General features: G+C 40.1%; 1 protein-coding gene across 2 annotated transcripts in view; it reads left to right on the top strand.

Moving 5' to 3' along the window:
- LOC5512656 (sodium-coupled monocarboxylate transporter 1) overlaps window positions 1-14,744 on the top strand; it is a 50,888-nt gene extending 36,144 nt beyond the window's left edge. The window contains exons 9-15 of one of the 2 annotated variants that reach the window (XM_048731969.1): window positions 5,296-5,420; window positions 10,464-10,531; window positions 10,847-10,933; window positions 11,733-11,911; window positions 12,479-12,582; window positions 12,938-13,029; window positions 13,580-14,744. In XM_048731969.1, the coding sequence (XP_048587926.1) occupies window positions 5,296-5,420; window positions 10,464-10,531; window positions 10,847-10,933; window positions 11,733-11,911; window positions 12,479-12,582; window positions 12,938-13,029; window positions 13,580-13,678 (754 nt within the window). In that variant the 3' untranslated portion in view covers window positions 13,679-14,744. Of the gene's footprint in view, window positions 1-5,295; window positions 5,421-10,463; window positions 10,532-10,846; window positions 10,934-11,732; window positions 11,912-12,478; window positions 12,583-12,937; window positions 13,036-13,579 lie in introns of both variants that reach the window. The other variant, XM_048731968.1, reaches the window with a different exon arrangement.
- The last annotated feature ends 332 nt before the right edge of the window (window positions 14,745-15,076 follow it).

Genomic DNA, 15,076 nt, shown 5'->3' with positions numbered 1-15,076 from the left:
TTATCGATATCGTCTTCTGTGTTAAAGGTCTGGAATATTGTCCCGAATGTCTCGTTTTATTTTCTTGGTAATATCCATACTAATAATATGTCAGCATAATTCCCAACATCACATTATGGTTCGATCGCTATAGGTATAATATAGGTAGAATAGTAAAGTTATCTTCCTAATATGACAATCACTCCAAGTGGCTTTTGTTTACTAAGGAAGTGCAAATAAATAACAACCGCTGTCCCATATTTTATAACCAATTAACTGTTGTTGTATTTAAAAAGCTTCCGTTTTTTTTTAGGAAGAAGCAAAAAGGAAATGCGTAACGTTTGTTTACAATGTGTTAGCTTAACCGTTGTGTGGTTTATGTGGACTTGGTTGTTGTCAAAATGTTTCTGTTTATGTATTTACATTTTTTATTGTGACTATTTTAGATATCTATCACAAATCTTGATTTTGTTGCCAGTGGTGATACAAATTGACCCCATATCTCTCGATCGAGTGATTCCGATTCGATGGCACAAAACCCCCATTCTCATTGGAGCTATTTTCTCTTACCATTCCTCCAACAACCAACCCCCCACCCCACCCCCTCCGATTCTTCCCAGGGTATTGTTGACTCCAAAACTGATGTAATATTGTTCTCGCATTTTCGACGACAAGAGATTTCTATATTTCAACGCGATTTCATATTTCATTTTTCGAATAAACTTCCCAGCTTTATTTGGGATTCATTTTCGGAGGGATATTTAAAAATACAGTTTACACAAACTGTCCTTTTCACAGAAAAAAGTTGGGTCTGTATTTTAGAAACTCGATATTTCTGGAGATGTTTTATAACTGTCAAAGAACAAATATAAATTCATTGATGAGTTGGCTGGAGTTTTGTAATTATTGCATTTGGGACCGTAGAAAGCATAGTAAATAAGAGTAGAAATCTTTGCATAAGCTACACCTGTTAATAAGCTAATGTTTGTATATATTTGATTTTGTTTTGTTTTGAAAGCTTAGGAAATTCAGCTGAAATTACAAACCATAGGTGGAAGAGAAGTTGAAATCTCACGCTACGTTTTGAAATTAAAAATCTAATAATAACGACACATTTCTTGCACATTTACCAATAACCGATGTGTTAGGTAAATGTTTACGCACACAGAACGATTGATTTCCGAAACAAGAGATTTATGGGAAAATATAAAATGGTAGATCGACAAATTGTTCTCTAAAACTTTCGTGGAGTAGTAGATCTGTAGAAGAGAATTTGATATTTTGTTTGTCTCTTTGTTCAGAAACCATGGAATTTAACCCTGATCGAGTTCATTTCTTTCCATTGGGTCCTCGCGATGACTCTTGATACTCAGTTGACGAAATATTGCAACTCGTGTCATTCCTATTTTTCCTTGTTTTTGGCTTTTAAAAATGAAAAACGTACGAGTTTTATTATGAATTGGAAACGTGCTTCCTTAATTTAGTTTGCTGTGTTGGTGTTTTATCCAATAAAGCCTAAGGTATGTCTCTTTGATTTATTCGTTTGTTATTTTGGCGTTTGAAATAGAAAACCTTATTGTTAAATCTTGAATAGAATGTATGCTTCCCTCTATTAAATCATGTCTCTTTTGTGTTGATGTTTTATGTAATGGAGCTTGAAGTTTGAACTTAGCTTGCATTCTTTTTCGCGAAAGCTGTGTAAATCCGTTTGTCATTACAGTGGCACTGACCATTTGGCTTGTAGTCAGATTGCTCTCAAGCCCTGTCAGGTTTGAGAAGTAAATCGGATAATAGTCTCTGTGATATTGCATTTATCCCATTCAGACAACTTTCAAAGATAACACCCACAAAGTGACCAATTTGTGACTTAAAATCTCTTAGCAGAATCACCAGCTCACCAAACATTTACGGGATTTAGAACTCAAGAAACTGCGATCGAGATTGCTGACGTTGCATCCAATAACTGCAATAAAATATAAGTGTTTCCAAACCTAGATATGGGGGTTATACTAAGCAGGTCTTCGTATTTAGGTTCATATTTCTCCAGTTTGGTTCATGATATTTTTTCCCAATTTTTGTTACCAAGTCAAAAAACATACAACTCATTATCACTGATAACTGTTTCCGCAATTTCTTGTTAAAATCGATAAAAACGAGAGATTAAAAACACATAAAAAACATTTCCGTTAACCAAGCCCTAAGCCTTATATCCTTCTAACCCTCCTACCTTAACCCCCCTCCCTCCCCCCCCCCTTAAATCCCATGTGTTTGTTTGTATAGCCGAGTTGTTATACGGTGCTTATCGAATTAGACTCAACCAAGAATATTTTCTAGCTCTATTAGTTTGCGCTTTTACGTAACATTTATCGAGCGAAGATTTTTTCTGTCGTGTAAAGGGTACCTTCAAGCCCTTTAAAACCTTTTTTTATTTTTACTCTGCTAAGTTTGAGTCATCGTAAATACAACTCTTGTGACAACTAAATGGTCTGTTAAAACGAAAGTTTTAAGCGTTTTTCCGTCCGATGAGACGTTTGACCGAAAGAATGCACAATATCGGACCGCCAAACAGGAACATAATATGGCTAGTCTTATTTCTTTGTTAAGAAAAGGCAAACTTGAAAAAATCTTAGCTTTTAAATCTCGTCTGCCTTTCGCTATCGTGAAATCTTGGCGAGGGAGGAAATGAGACAGAAGCGTAACTTGGGCTTATCTTTTTCAGAGGAAAATTTCCTCTGGTTTTGATATGCTTGAAAAATACTCAGAATATCACATTTTGCCAGAAGCACTCCATAACTTTTAACACTATCATAAAGCAGGGATAAACAGACATGTTTTGTAGATACTACTAAGTAAGCGGTTGGTATCTCGTATTTGTATTTCGTGAATAGGTGGGGCGTGGGTGGATTATGGAAGATAGATTAGGTTTAGTTTCTCTGCTTTCCTTGTTTCTAAAATGCCTCTCAACAGTTTTTTCTCGATAATTTTGTGCAGTTGAATAGTGATATTTTGTAGAAGGAAGAACATTTCATCCAAGATCCACATTTGCAGCCAAATCACCCTTATACCTACTATTTTCATACCCAAGCACCCCTTGCTCTACCCTTTACTACTAAGGATATACAGGATTACAGGATATTTCAAATGTAAAAGATCGGTTATAGGAAATCTGTGTTGAGTGCATCTTAGCTCGCTGAAAATGGAGATTAGAGATTTATCTTTAAATTTGGGTACGAATCATCACTTTCTCGAACCTTCGCGCGCTTTTGTTCAAGCGGTCTTTATGGATTTCGCTTTGAATTGAGCGAACATTGAAAATAAATAGTTTTGCAAGCGTTTTGATATTCCTTTTTTAATTTTCTATAAATGTTAAACCAGTATTATACTATTTTCACGTTAACAGTAATGATGGAAATATAAAAAAAACCTTGCTAAACAAGTATATTTTATTTAGACGCGTTTGTGACCAAATTAGACTGCCACTGAGACTTTAACACATCATTCCCTTTCCACATCTGTCTCGGTCTCCATCCCCTAGCCCTTCACCCCCCCCCCCCCCCCCCCTCCCACCCTATCTCTCTATTCACCTTCCCTATTTGCGTGTTTCCCCCTTTCTTGTTAGCTTTTGTCTTCACCCCTCTTCTGTTGCGTATGTTTCCGGTCACGTGAGAGATTGGGTTGGGGAGGGAGAGTCGTCCAAACTGAAGCCAGCCTAGCCTACAGTGACGCAATGAGGACAATTTTGAGCTCTGTACTATAGATGGGATGAGGGTTTTTCTATCAAGGATCAAACACCCGTAATAAGGACAGAGAAGATGAGTGTATAAATATAACAATACCAACAACATTTAACGCAAATGCTCGGAGTCAGTGTAAATGATTAAGTTACGGTAGACGAAGTCCTAAGCTGGGAATTACCATCCCTACAAACCGCACGCACGGAGAAATTAGATTATAAAGTGTTTGAAATTTTGTGAAGGTTAGTTGGTTTCGTAAAAAATGTAATTGAAAGCCTTCTTTGTTTTGTTTAAGGGACGTTTTAAAACTAGAAACCTCTTGAGCCGGAGAGTACGATAAAATGTGCACTTAGCTTTCCACTACGTGCCACTGATCTGCAATTTGTACAAAGGCTTTCATTGATAAAAATACGTACGCCTTCTTGTAGGATGCACCAAGTTTTGCAAATTTTCTCTTATAACTGCATTTGTTCGTCTGTCTCTCGATGATGCATTTTTTGTGTGATAACAATGGTTTTATTCTGTGAAGCTTGACTTTTTCAGACTTTTGCCCTTAACCCAAATATTGCATATTATTATCTATTAACAATGACGATGTTTAGGTAATCCCCGAGCGTATGGTAGCCTTGATGTGTTTAGTCTTTTAATGAAAAAAAAAAACCTTGTCAAGTCTAAGTGCATATATTTTTTAACACTAGAAAGCGACATTACTCGCGAATATCTCAATTTAATGGTTCTCTGAAAGCTAAAGTGAGTTGTGCAACTACGCAAGCAATTACAATCAAGCCGAAAACCACTTTGCTTTAGTGAAACATTAGGAGGCAGGCCATGTTTTTACCCAATTTGATTCCCTCTCCATTTGTTTGATGCGTTAGGCGCCTTGCTTGATTGTCTCAGGGTTGTATCCCATTTCCCCTTTGTTCTTATTATTCAACCCTAAATTGCCTGTAATGGCCCTTGTCTCCGATTGCAGATCTTTCTTTAGACCTTCCTCGCACGAAATTGAGTAATAGCCAGAACAGTGTCTCAGATAGGATCAAACAATAACAGTAATCGCCTACCGTTTAATATACAGCGGTTTAGAGGTTGTTACTTTATCTGCTATCACCTAAAATGCGTTTCTTTCATTTTTTTTCTCTCCGGCTATCATCCTGAATCTTGCAAAATAGGCGTAGCCTTTTCGTTATATGTGTTAGTAATGAGTGTATTCAGGAAATGTAATTCCATAACTTATTATATTCGGCACAGCCCACTTGTAAATATTCTATATTTGTCTTTTTCATTTGGTTTTCATTTGCCTTTCAGGTTTTCCTCCAAATATATTTTTACGATCTTTACAATTTCCAATTTGTTTTTTTTTTCATTGGGGACGTTCATTAAAAAAATAAAAAATAAATAAAATAAACGTAGTGTGTATAGTATGTTAGAGCCTAAAGTTTAAACTTTTCTGCTTGCGATGGCACTAGAAGAATTGAATCATGAGTAATGTTCATTGACTTTTGTAATTATCGTTCTTGTCGTTTTCTTTAGTTTCCGTTTCCATTGCTATTTTTGATAACCAAATGTGTTCGCCTCGTTTCAGCACGGTGTCGTCCGGTCTCAATTCTCTCGCTGCCGTTGTTCTTGAAGACATCATTCGACCCTTCAATAAGATATACAACCGCACCATGACGGAAAGCACGGCTACCAAGTACACCAAAATACTAGGTAAGCGTCACCCCGTACGCAGTACCCCGCGGCTCTGCTCATGAGGACTGGTGCAAAGTTGTTATGCACTACGCCCATATGACTTTTTATCATCGATGAAAGAACTAAGTAATTTTTTTATTATCCTTTGACTTACGCGCGGTACCGTGGTTACCAATACAAAGTTCTAAAAAGGTGTTAGCATGCTCACTCGGTGTTTTACCGCTATCCGCTGAGTCGTGACCGCCATCTTGTTTTTATTAATTTTGACCCCGGCTCGCGGGCGGTTAGAACAAAACAAGATTTCGCTCACTCCTCGGCGAATAGCGAACACCGGGTAAACGCCTGCAAGTTCTAAGAAATTAGCCAATCAGCATGCAAGAATCACAGGCTGGATTTACACGGACTTCGTGAACAAGGAGGATTCCGTTGTGCTCTAATGTGCACTAAAGTACTTTTTGCTTTTTGCTGGTTGGTTAGTGAGCTTCATGTCAATCAGACAGTACGTTTCTTACATCCTAATTACTTCACAAAATGTAAAGGTGGCCACGCTAGCGCGCGTCGCATGGTGAAACTTCCCCCCCCCCCCAATAAGATCGTTTTTGAGCAAACATAAAAGTTAAAGATATAGCAGATCTAGTTAGATTTTGAGAGAATTGCTTGAGACATGGACTTGCCGTGTTGTGTCTTATTGATAATTTTCTGTGAAGAACCAATGAGAAAAGGAAAGAACAATAGCTTTTACTTGACGTAAGACTTCTAATAATTCATCTTGTACATGATAAGTAACCCTAAAGACGAATCTTCAATAACGTTATGCAAATCATTTTCATATTAAAACATTTTGCCATGTCGTCAGGTAGCCTGTTTAGATTTTGTTTTGTTTGTTTGTTGTTTGTTTGTTTGTTTGTTTGTTTGTTTGTTTGTTTGTTTGAAGCTAGAAGGGAGTTGAAACGTGTAAGAGTGTCGAAAAGTGAGTTTATCTAGCAAATAAAGTTTCTGCTCTTAACCAAACTCTTCCTGGCTTAGCCTCTTCTTGAATTACAACAATTCTAACCAGTATAATTAGCTGATTATTAAAATTACTATCTTTTGCACTGGTACCACCCCACCCCCAGAAAACTAAACTAAGAGCCCGATTAAATATATTTAATAAGATAGTAACCTTGCTTGTACAGCAGGTGGCCCCTATGTATCTCACTGAAAGATTTCTACTTTGCTCGGCCTTTGCGTGGCTTTCGCCTACTTCGATATCAATAGTAATTTGCGTATTTTTCAACCGGCAATGACATGTTATCACGCCTCTTTATCATTAAGTGCAGCTATCTAATACAACACCGGCACGACCATGTCTATTGAAGAACAAGAGCTTTTTACTTCTGAAAGCCAAAAAAATGCAGAAATAAAGAACCAAGTCCAATACCTTTTCCTCTTTGAGGGTTTCCACGTGTGGTTTGTCTACTACCTGTCTACACACAAGAGGTTCTTTATAGAACGCTCGCGTTTAATCTGTTTAAGGAGGGGATAATCATGAAAACAGACACTAACTTGATCGGAAAAGGTCTACGCGACGGCCTGCAAGTTTAGTGGCCTGAATCGCCATTTAGGAATTACATGTATTAGCAAGGAGGATCGGATATTTAGTCTTTAATGCACGCGGATTGTTATCTAAACACTGTGGTTTGTATAGGTTTGATATGAGCCCAGGGAACGCAACTATTCGAAAAAAACACATTTTGGCAATTAAACACTTCAAGTGTTTTTGTGGCTGTGATTTGTGATGGCTGAGTTGAAGGATCCCCCTGGTAACAATCAGGATTGTTGCGTCTTCCATGTAGTTCATGGATTCTGTGATACCATGTTTTTGCGAACGAATGTCGCTTGTTACCCAAAGCTCATTATAATTTGTTTTTAACAAACGGGCGACCAAGAGCGACTGTGATGAATGGCTGGTTTTCGCGCTACCTTGTTTCCACTCTTCGCCCCAAGGATGTTAGAAAAAAGGGAGAGCTTGTCTTGGTTGAAAACAGCGTTTAATCACTCAGATTATTTCTTATATTTTGAGGCTTTTTCAGACCGTGAATTCAAGATGGTAAAGTTCCATTTTGGAAAAGTAACACTTATAAAAAGTCAGAAAATTCCCCTAGTTTTAGTAGAAAAATTGATTGAATGATGTATGAGCTTGGATGGATATTGCCTGGAAACTCTAGACACGAGAAATTCAAACAAAATTTTAGTTTTTAGATCTACAAAAAGTATCTCAAACATCTAGGTTGCAGAGTAGGTATTACAACGACTTTATAGGGCATTGCTGTGCATTTTACGGGCAAAAATGAACAAATCAGCTGGCTTAAATACATTTTATCCCGCTCAAAATTTTTCTTGCATTTTTGAATAAAAATAGACTTTATTCATTTTTTTAATGCCCTATAAAGTTAATTGTAATAGTAATAGCTCGCTGCGCTCGGGCTAAAATAAACCTGAGTTGGGCCAAAAACATATTTATGCCCGGGAACCTCGGCAATGGCAGAAAAAAAAATAGAGATTCAAAAGGCCAGACATGTGAAATGCATTCTGATACATTTTGTTTTCTTCCTAACCGCGACACGTTAAATCTCCAGGTTTCTCAGTTTATCGAGGGCGGGGACGTTCGCGCCGTAACCTAGCCATCTTTATACGTCAGATCCGTCAGAAAAGATTGAACTATAAGAACGAGTTCATTTTTATCGAAACTAGTTTAGAATTGAGCGCTTGTGAACACTCTCGTCGCTTTGATGGGCAGTGACATAATCAAGTCAAAAGTTAGGCCCCTTTTACATGATATCAAGCTCGACCGCCCAAAAATTTCTACAGGAAACGTTGTTTGCCCGTGTAACCGCGAATTTTTCACTTTGTTTACAGTCGAAAATTCGACCGGTATCATGTAAAAGGGTTTATGCAGCAGTGAGCACCTTTACCAAATCTTCACAGCAATTATAAGAGAGCTAAACCAAAGGCGAAGGCAACTGCAACAAGAACGTGACCATAAAAATACGTGCATAATAAACACTTTTAATTTAAAGAAAATTTCGATAAAATTATATCGGTTATACAGTCCCAAAAATAAAAATTAGCCTAGAACCTTTTGTTTTACCATAGCGAACTGTAATATTCTGGTACACAGTCCTCGCTAGACCATAACACTTGGGGTCTTCACGTCGTCGATGGTAGTAAAATGGCTTTAATTGTAAATCCATTTCTGCAGTCATCGTTGCTTTTATTCCTGAATTAGAACTCACAGCTGGTACTCACGTTTAGCCACCGCTTCCCCGCTATTTTTTAACCCTGCGAGTTCTGAATTAGAACTCGCGGGGTACACACGTTAAGCCACGGTTTCCCCGCTATTTTTGAATTCAGGTTTTCAAATTCTTAGATGGTATAAGTCAAGATATGCAGAAATCGAAGTTGAAGCAAAATGCTTAGAAGCAATTCGGTGATTTTTTTTTAAAAATAGAGATACCAATTTAGTTGAATGGCCTTTTTCAAAAATTTCTAAATTAAAAAGTGAAACGATGGTATTTACCCTCGCCCTTTAATCCTTATTCTTTATAAAAATAAAATGGCCAAAAACGCTTTATTCTATTCAATAAAAATACTATGAATTTATGGAGTTCCCGGCTAAAGAAACCATTCAGTTGATTGTAGTGATGTTGATATCCTGGCGACTGTAGTCTATCATGCAGCAATAAGACAATCTTAATGCGGAAATCCTCATAATATTTTCGTATTTTGGGAACAAACCTTCGGGCCATGTTATATTAATCCTGAAGGCCTTATGGCTGGGAACCCCGTCTGTGTCAACAATATAGAAATGGTACTTAGTATCAGGTGTTCACCACTTGAGTTGCCTGATAGATGTTGTGGGTGGAGTTGTGATACACACATCACTGTTCTTTTACTGCTGATTGATGATAAGCATCAGTGCTCGTCGATTAGTTTTAGTCGAAGTTAGTTTTACGAGAAATGTGCAGAGAAATTATCGCTGCCGGTAAATCACTAGATCTCTGAGCTCTCAGTTTACCCGGTCCGCTGTTTGTAACTTTAGAGTGTTAACTTTTAGAGTGTGCAATTTTAAACTTAAAAAAGTTTGCATAAGTTGCCATTTTCTTTTTCAAGCAATTAGCAATCAGCGTAAAAAAAGGACAAACCCAGGTTTGAAAACATTCTGACTAGTGTATTCTAGTGGTACCTGTAGACGTTTACATGGCTTTCATAGATCAGGATTTATCAATTTGTTACCCATGCATGAACCACATCCACTTCTTATAAACATGACACGCCCATTAAGGTAACGTTTTTGATTTTTTTCCGACGAGCTTCCCTATTTCAAAACCTTCATATTTTTTTTTACTTCATCTTTGATTTGTTTACTTAGTAGTCATGGTTTCTTGTAGTCTCTCTCTTCAGATCATTTCCGTTTCTGTGCGGAATTGATGAGGAAAGAACAAATAAAATACTAATATTAACGGAGTTTTCCTGTTGGAATTTGAATTATTCTCCTTCTGAATAACAGTTCTATATATTTATTTTGTTGATGCAGCATTAGGGTGACCGTTATATAGTATTTTGTTTTACGAATATGTGGTGATGTCACTGACCTAACATGAGCAAAGAGCAGGGGTGAAGGGTACCACGCTAGGCGAGTTTTCCGGGTGTGTATAACATTCAATTGTACGGGTACCACGATAGGCGAGTGTTCCGGGCGTGTATAACATCTGATTGTACGCGTACCACGCTAGGCGAGTGTTTCGGGCGTGTATAACATTTGTACGGGTATCACGCTAGGCGAGTGTTCCGGGCGTGTATAACATCTGATTGTACGCGTACCACGCTAGGCGAGTGTTTCGGGCGTGTATAACATTTGTACGGGTACCACGTTACGTGAGTGTTCCGGGCGTGTATAACATTCGATTGTACGGGTACCACGCTAGGCGAGTGTTCCGGGCGTGTATAACATTCGATTGTAGTAGTAAGTATTTGAGTGTATATATTATTATGATTTAAGTGACTTTCTTTTCCTCTTAGCGCTGTTTTTCGGCGTGCTGACTGTCGGCCTCTCCTTCCTCGCGATGAAGATGGGAGCCATCCTTACGGTATGGGACAACATCCAGGTTATCATGTGATCCGCACGGTATCACGTGATTTGTTGACGCAAATTATTAGGCTATCGTTGTCGTATCTTGTTCTACCTTAAATTACACAAGATCGCTTTCAAGCCATTCATTTTTATGTATAGATCAGATGAAACAAAACGCCCAACCAGGATACTAAAACAAAAACCAAAAATCTTTAAGTCCACTTTACCAAATTTTCATCTCTCTAGACGGAAATTTGGCAGTGTCGATTGCCAGTTTCAGTGTATCATATCTTATTTATGATTTACTGACTTGCTTCCTTGCTTCTCGTAGACGTTCTACCGGGTGTTTGGCGTGGTCGGTGGCCCTGTGGTAGGGATATTCTGTCTGGGGATGCTTACAAGGAAAGCTAATACTAGAGTGAGTAGTGATAGAAAGTATTCCATTCTTACCCATGATCGTCGGCAAAATCGATTTCAACCCTAAGGGAGGGCTTTTTGGGCGTGGTCAACAGAAATTCTTACCCCTAAGAGAAAGCAAATTGGGTGTGGTCGAAAGACTTTTGTAACCCTATAAGATAGCAGAATCGGAAAAAAACGTCAAACACCACCTTAGGAATAGCAATTGGTCGAATATTATACACTAAGAGATAACAGAATCGGGGAAAAACGTTAAACATCCCCTTAGGAATAATAGTTTTTACCCTAAGAGATTTTATACCCTAAGAGATGGCAAAATCGGAAAAATCCTTCAACACCCCCTAAGAGATGGCAGCTGGTCGAAATTTCATACCCTAAAAGATGTGACGATCTCCCCCGTCTACTTTACTGGAGAGTCCCTCTTCCCCCGAGGGCCCACCCCTCTAATACCCCAGGGACAAGTGGGAGGGTCCGACCTGCCACGCGGGGATACACAATATGTCCCATGGTATTTTTCGATAGCAGAACTGACCTTTAGCAATAGGCCATCCCAGCTATAAGCATACGCGCGCACTCACCATGGTAACCTACCTCAATTACCGTCATGCAGCGCGCGCTTCGTTTGGTGCAAGCTTAAAAATGCGCGCGCTGCATTCTGGTAGTTGAGGTAAGTTTCTATGGTAATTTGCGCGCAAAATTATAGCTGGAATGGCCTATTGCTATTTGACATTTGCGCTGACAACGTATTTTGAAAAAGGTGACTACTGCTTGTCTTAATCTATGGTTATCCGTGTCCCTAGGGTGCCCTGGTGGGGCTTATGCTCGGCTTCGCCTTTGGTCTGTGGATCGGCATCGGTGCCCAAGTGTACCCACCACCTCTTAGTCTACCGCCCGTCTCCACATCTGGATGTGAATCAGGCTTAAACACGACGGCACCCGTAACCAACGTGACCACTCCTCCACCACAGCCACCCCACAGGTTAGGGTTACTCTCCTAGCCGCCATTCGTATGAGAGATGAAGAATGAATAAGTGAGAATGAATGTGTGAGAAAAACATCAATTTCCTATGGTTGATTTGTGGAGACTATTTCGATTGAATTTATTGCCAAATTCGTTGTTGCGTGACCTCCAACAATCCAAAGGTTCCTTTCTTCGTTTTGGAAAAGCGCGTAGTCAATCACACCAGACAATCAAAACCATACAAACCGCCCCCAAAGTTTGTGTCTGACTACGCGCTATTCCCAATAAAGACAAGGATTTTGGATTCGCCGAGGTCGCGCAACAACGAATTTGGCTGTAACAAATAAAGTATAAAACTTTGTTTTAGATGGTTATTTCGCGATTGTGTCACATCATATGTCTAACATTGATCCAAAACAAAATCAAAGGAGTTGGTGACGGGGGCCCGGGGACCCTAAACATCGTCCATGATCTGTCTGATATCAAGAGCTAAGAGTCAGGGCTCTCCACCAAAAGTTTGATGCTTTTGCTCGCTCACTCTCACTACGAACGTATCTGCTCATTGTCTTTTTCCTGCTTTTACAGCTATGAAGGCCTAACTTTGTACAGGCTGTCGTTCCTGTGGTACAGCGGTGCCTGTTTTGGCGTGACTTTCGTGTTCGGACTATTAGTCAGCTATCTTTTCCCAGGTAAGGGAAAACGTAGGCTTGCCAGTAAAACTGAGAAAATATCAAGCCTTTTCTCTGCGAGATAGCTAGAGTTAGTAGCCCAGGTTTCAAACGAATCATCGCTTGACCGAGTTATCTAAAACTATAAGCAGGAAGAAGCTTTTCATGACCAAACCAAAATCAAAAAGATTAAATAACAAAGAAAATTAACGTGTTTGTTAGTTTTTGTCCGTTCTCTAGGTTACCTTGGTATATTTTTGCCGTTGCTTATAGCGCGTTTGTTTCCATGCTGTTCCATAGTAATACTTGTCGTTGCTAGGTGACTCTAGCATGTTTGTTGCTGGATGACCTTATAGTGTCTCTTTATCGTTGCTAGGTGACCATAAGTGCGATGACGTGGATCCTCGCCTTCTTTTCAATTACCGGAAGTGTTTCTCTTCATCAGAAGACGAGATAGAACTTTATCAGGTTGAAGTACGTTCAATCCCCCCCCCCCCCCCCCTCTTACAACTTACGACACCCCAGCCCTCTCCTATGCCTTACCGTAAATGATCTAATAAATGCCTCCTATCTAATGAACGCCCCCCTAAGCCACCTTAGTTTGTAATGAACGCCCCTCTAACAAACGCCCCCCTCTATTTAACGCCCCCCTACCCCTCGGACCATCCATCATGTTTGTAATGAACGCCCCTCTAACAAACGCCCCCCTCTATATAACGCCCCCCTACCCCTCGGACCATCCATCATGTTTGTAATGAACGCCCCTCTAACAAACGCCCCCCTCTATTTAACGCCCCCCTACCCCTCGGACCATCCATCATGTTTGTAATGAACGCCCCTCTAACAAACGCCCCCCTCTATTTGACGCCCCCTACCCCTCGGACCATCCACGAGTACTTCCCGCCCACCTCTCTAGTGCTTCTTCGCCCTTTAAACTGGATAAGCACAATACCATCCCCAACCCTTCTAGTTGTACAGTCCTCTTTCTGACTAACCACACCCTTAACCACCATTCCAGGGACGCGAGGAGGTCCAGCAGGAAAACGAGGGGACTGGGCTTGAGGCCCACAGGGAGACCGTCTCGTCTGCTGCTCTCCTTAACGTTTCCTCGCTGTGATGATACGAAAGCGGGCGATCTTTCCTGAATGCAGTTGTGAGAGGAAGGGAATGCGACCTCTATATGATAGTATGAAGTGTGAGGAACGGGAACTCCACATGCTAGTATGAAGTGTGAATATGTTTTATTGGATGTATTTGAGAGGTGGCTGTAATACTATGAGTGAAATGAACGTCCTATCACTATGAGTGAATTGAACGTCCCTAAAGAGAATACAAGTTTTAATGATGGTTCCAGGAGAAAAGAGGAATAGGGCACAACCTGTCTACAATATGGTGATTTAGATCCACTCGCGCACGTTCGATTGCGCGCGCACGCTTTTCAAGTTGGCGTCGCGTCCATCGTCCTGTTCAGGACGGCATTTCATGCATTCATTAGGGTGATTTAGATCCACGACGCCGGCAAGAGGACGCCGCCTCGCGCACATTCTATTGCGCGCGCACGCTAATTTTTGCCGACGACCCGTCCTGAAGAGGACGTAAAAAAAGCATGATGGGACGCCGGCAAAAATCAGCGTGCGCGGGCAATAGAACATGCGCGAGGCGGCGTCCTCTTGACGACGTCGTGGATCTAAATCACCCTATTATATATACGATCTCGGGCGTCTTGAGGTCACTAAGAGTTGTAACATCACAGTAAAGGGGGCTGGCTCTTGCAAAGCCGATCTTGCCTGACGGCTAACTACAGGGCTCCCGAACAGAAGATCAGGGACAAGGCTGATGTTTGGGACAGAATGTGTTCAACGGGCTGCCATGACCTCATCACTGCCAATTCTTAGCTTGTGACAGAGAAAAATAATTGGTAAACTGCAGAAGGAACGGGAATACCGTTTTCCTCGACTGTCAAAAAGTTTCCTAGAAAAAGACAGGAAGGACTGACTTGTGCATACGTAGACGAAACATTCAACTCAGATATTTGTGACTAATATAGTTCTTTCTTTGAACCATTCTGCTGCACTAGCTCGTTATTTATTTGATTTGTCAGCGTTATTTATTTTCAAATTTTCTGTATTAGTTTTACAATTTGTATATCGGTTATTTCATTTAAATAAAGCCTTTATGCCATAGTGACTGTTTGGTTTATTTTGCAGTTTTCTTTTATCAGCTCAGGGAACCCACCTGTGCGGTTTGAATAAAGTCCGAAATGTTTCTTGTTTGTTTAGGATGGTGCGTTTGTGCTTATGTATCTCGTCTGCTTTCGAGGGCCTGCGCTTCCTGGCGGTTTCCGTGACACGGTAGCCAACTCACAATCACGACGGTCGTTAAACCGTAGAGTTGAGCACCCTGTGTTGAAGTTTGAGTGCGCGTGATGCTTACCATAATAGATTGACTTTTTGTGCGTTTGTCTAAAAAGCCGCACGGATAACGCAGCGCTTCAACAACAGCCAGTCGTTGCGTA

Source organism: Nematostella vectensis, chromosome 9, assembly GCF_932526225.1.
Source record: "Nematostella vectensis chromosome 9, jaNemVect1.1, whole genome shotgun sequence".
NCBI classification, from domain to species: domain Eukaryota; kingdom Metazoa; phylum Cnidaria; class Anthozoa; order Actiniaria; family Edwardsiidae; genus Nematostella; species Nematostella vectensis.
The sequence above is the reverse complement of the archived record's forward strand: the minus strand, read 5'-3'. Positions and strand labels throughout refer to the sequence as shown.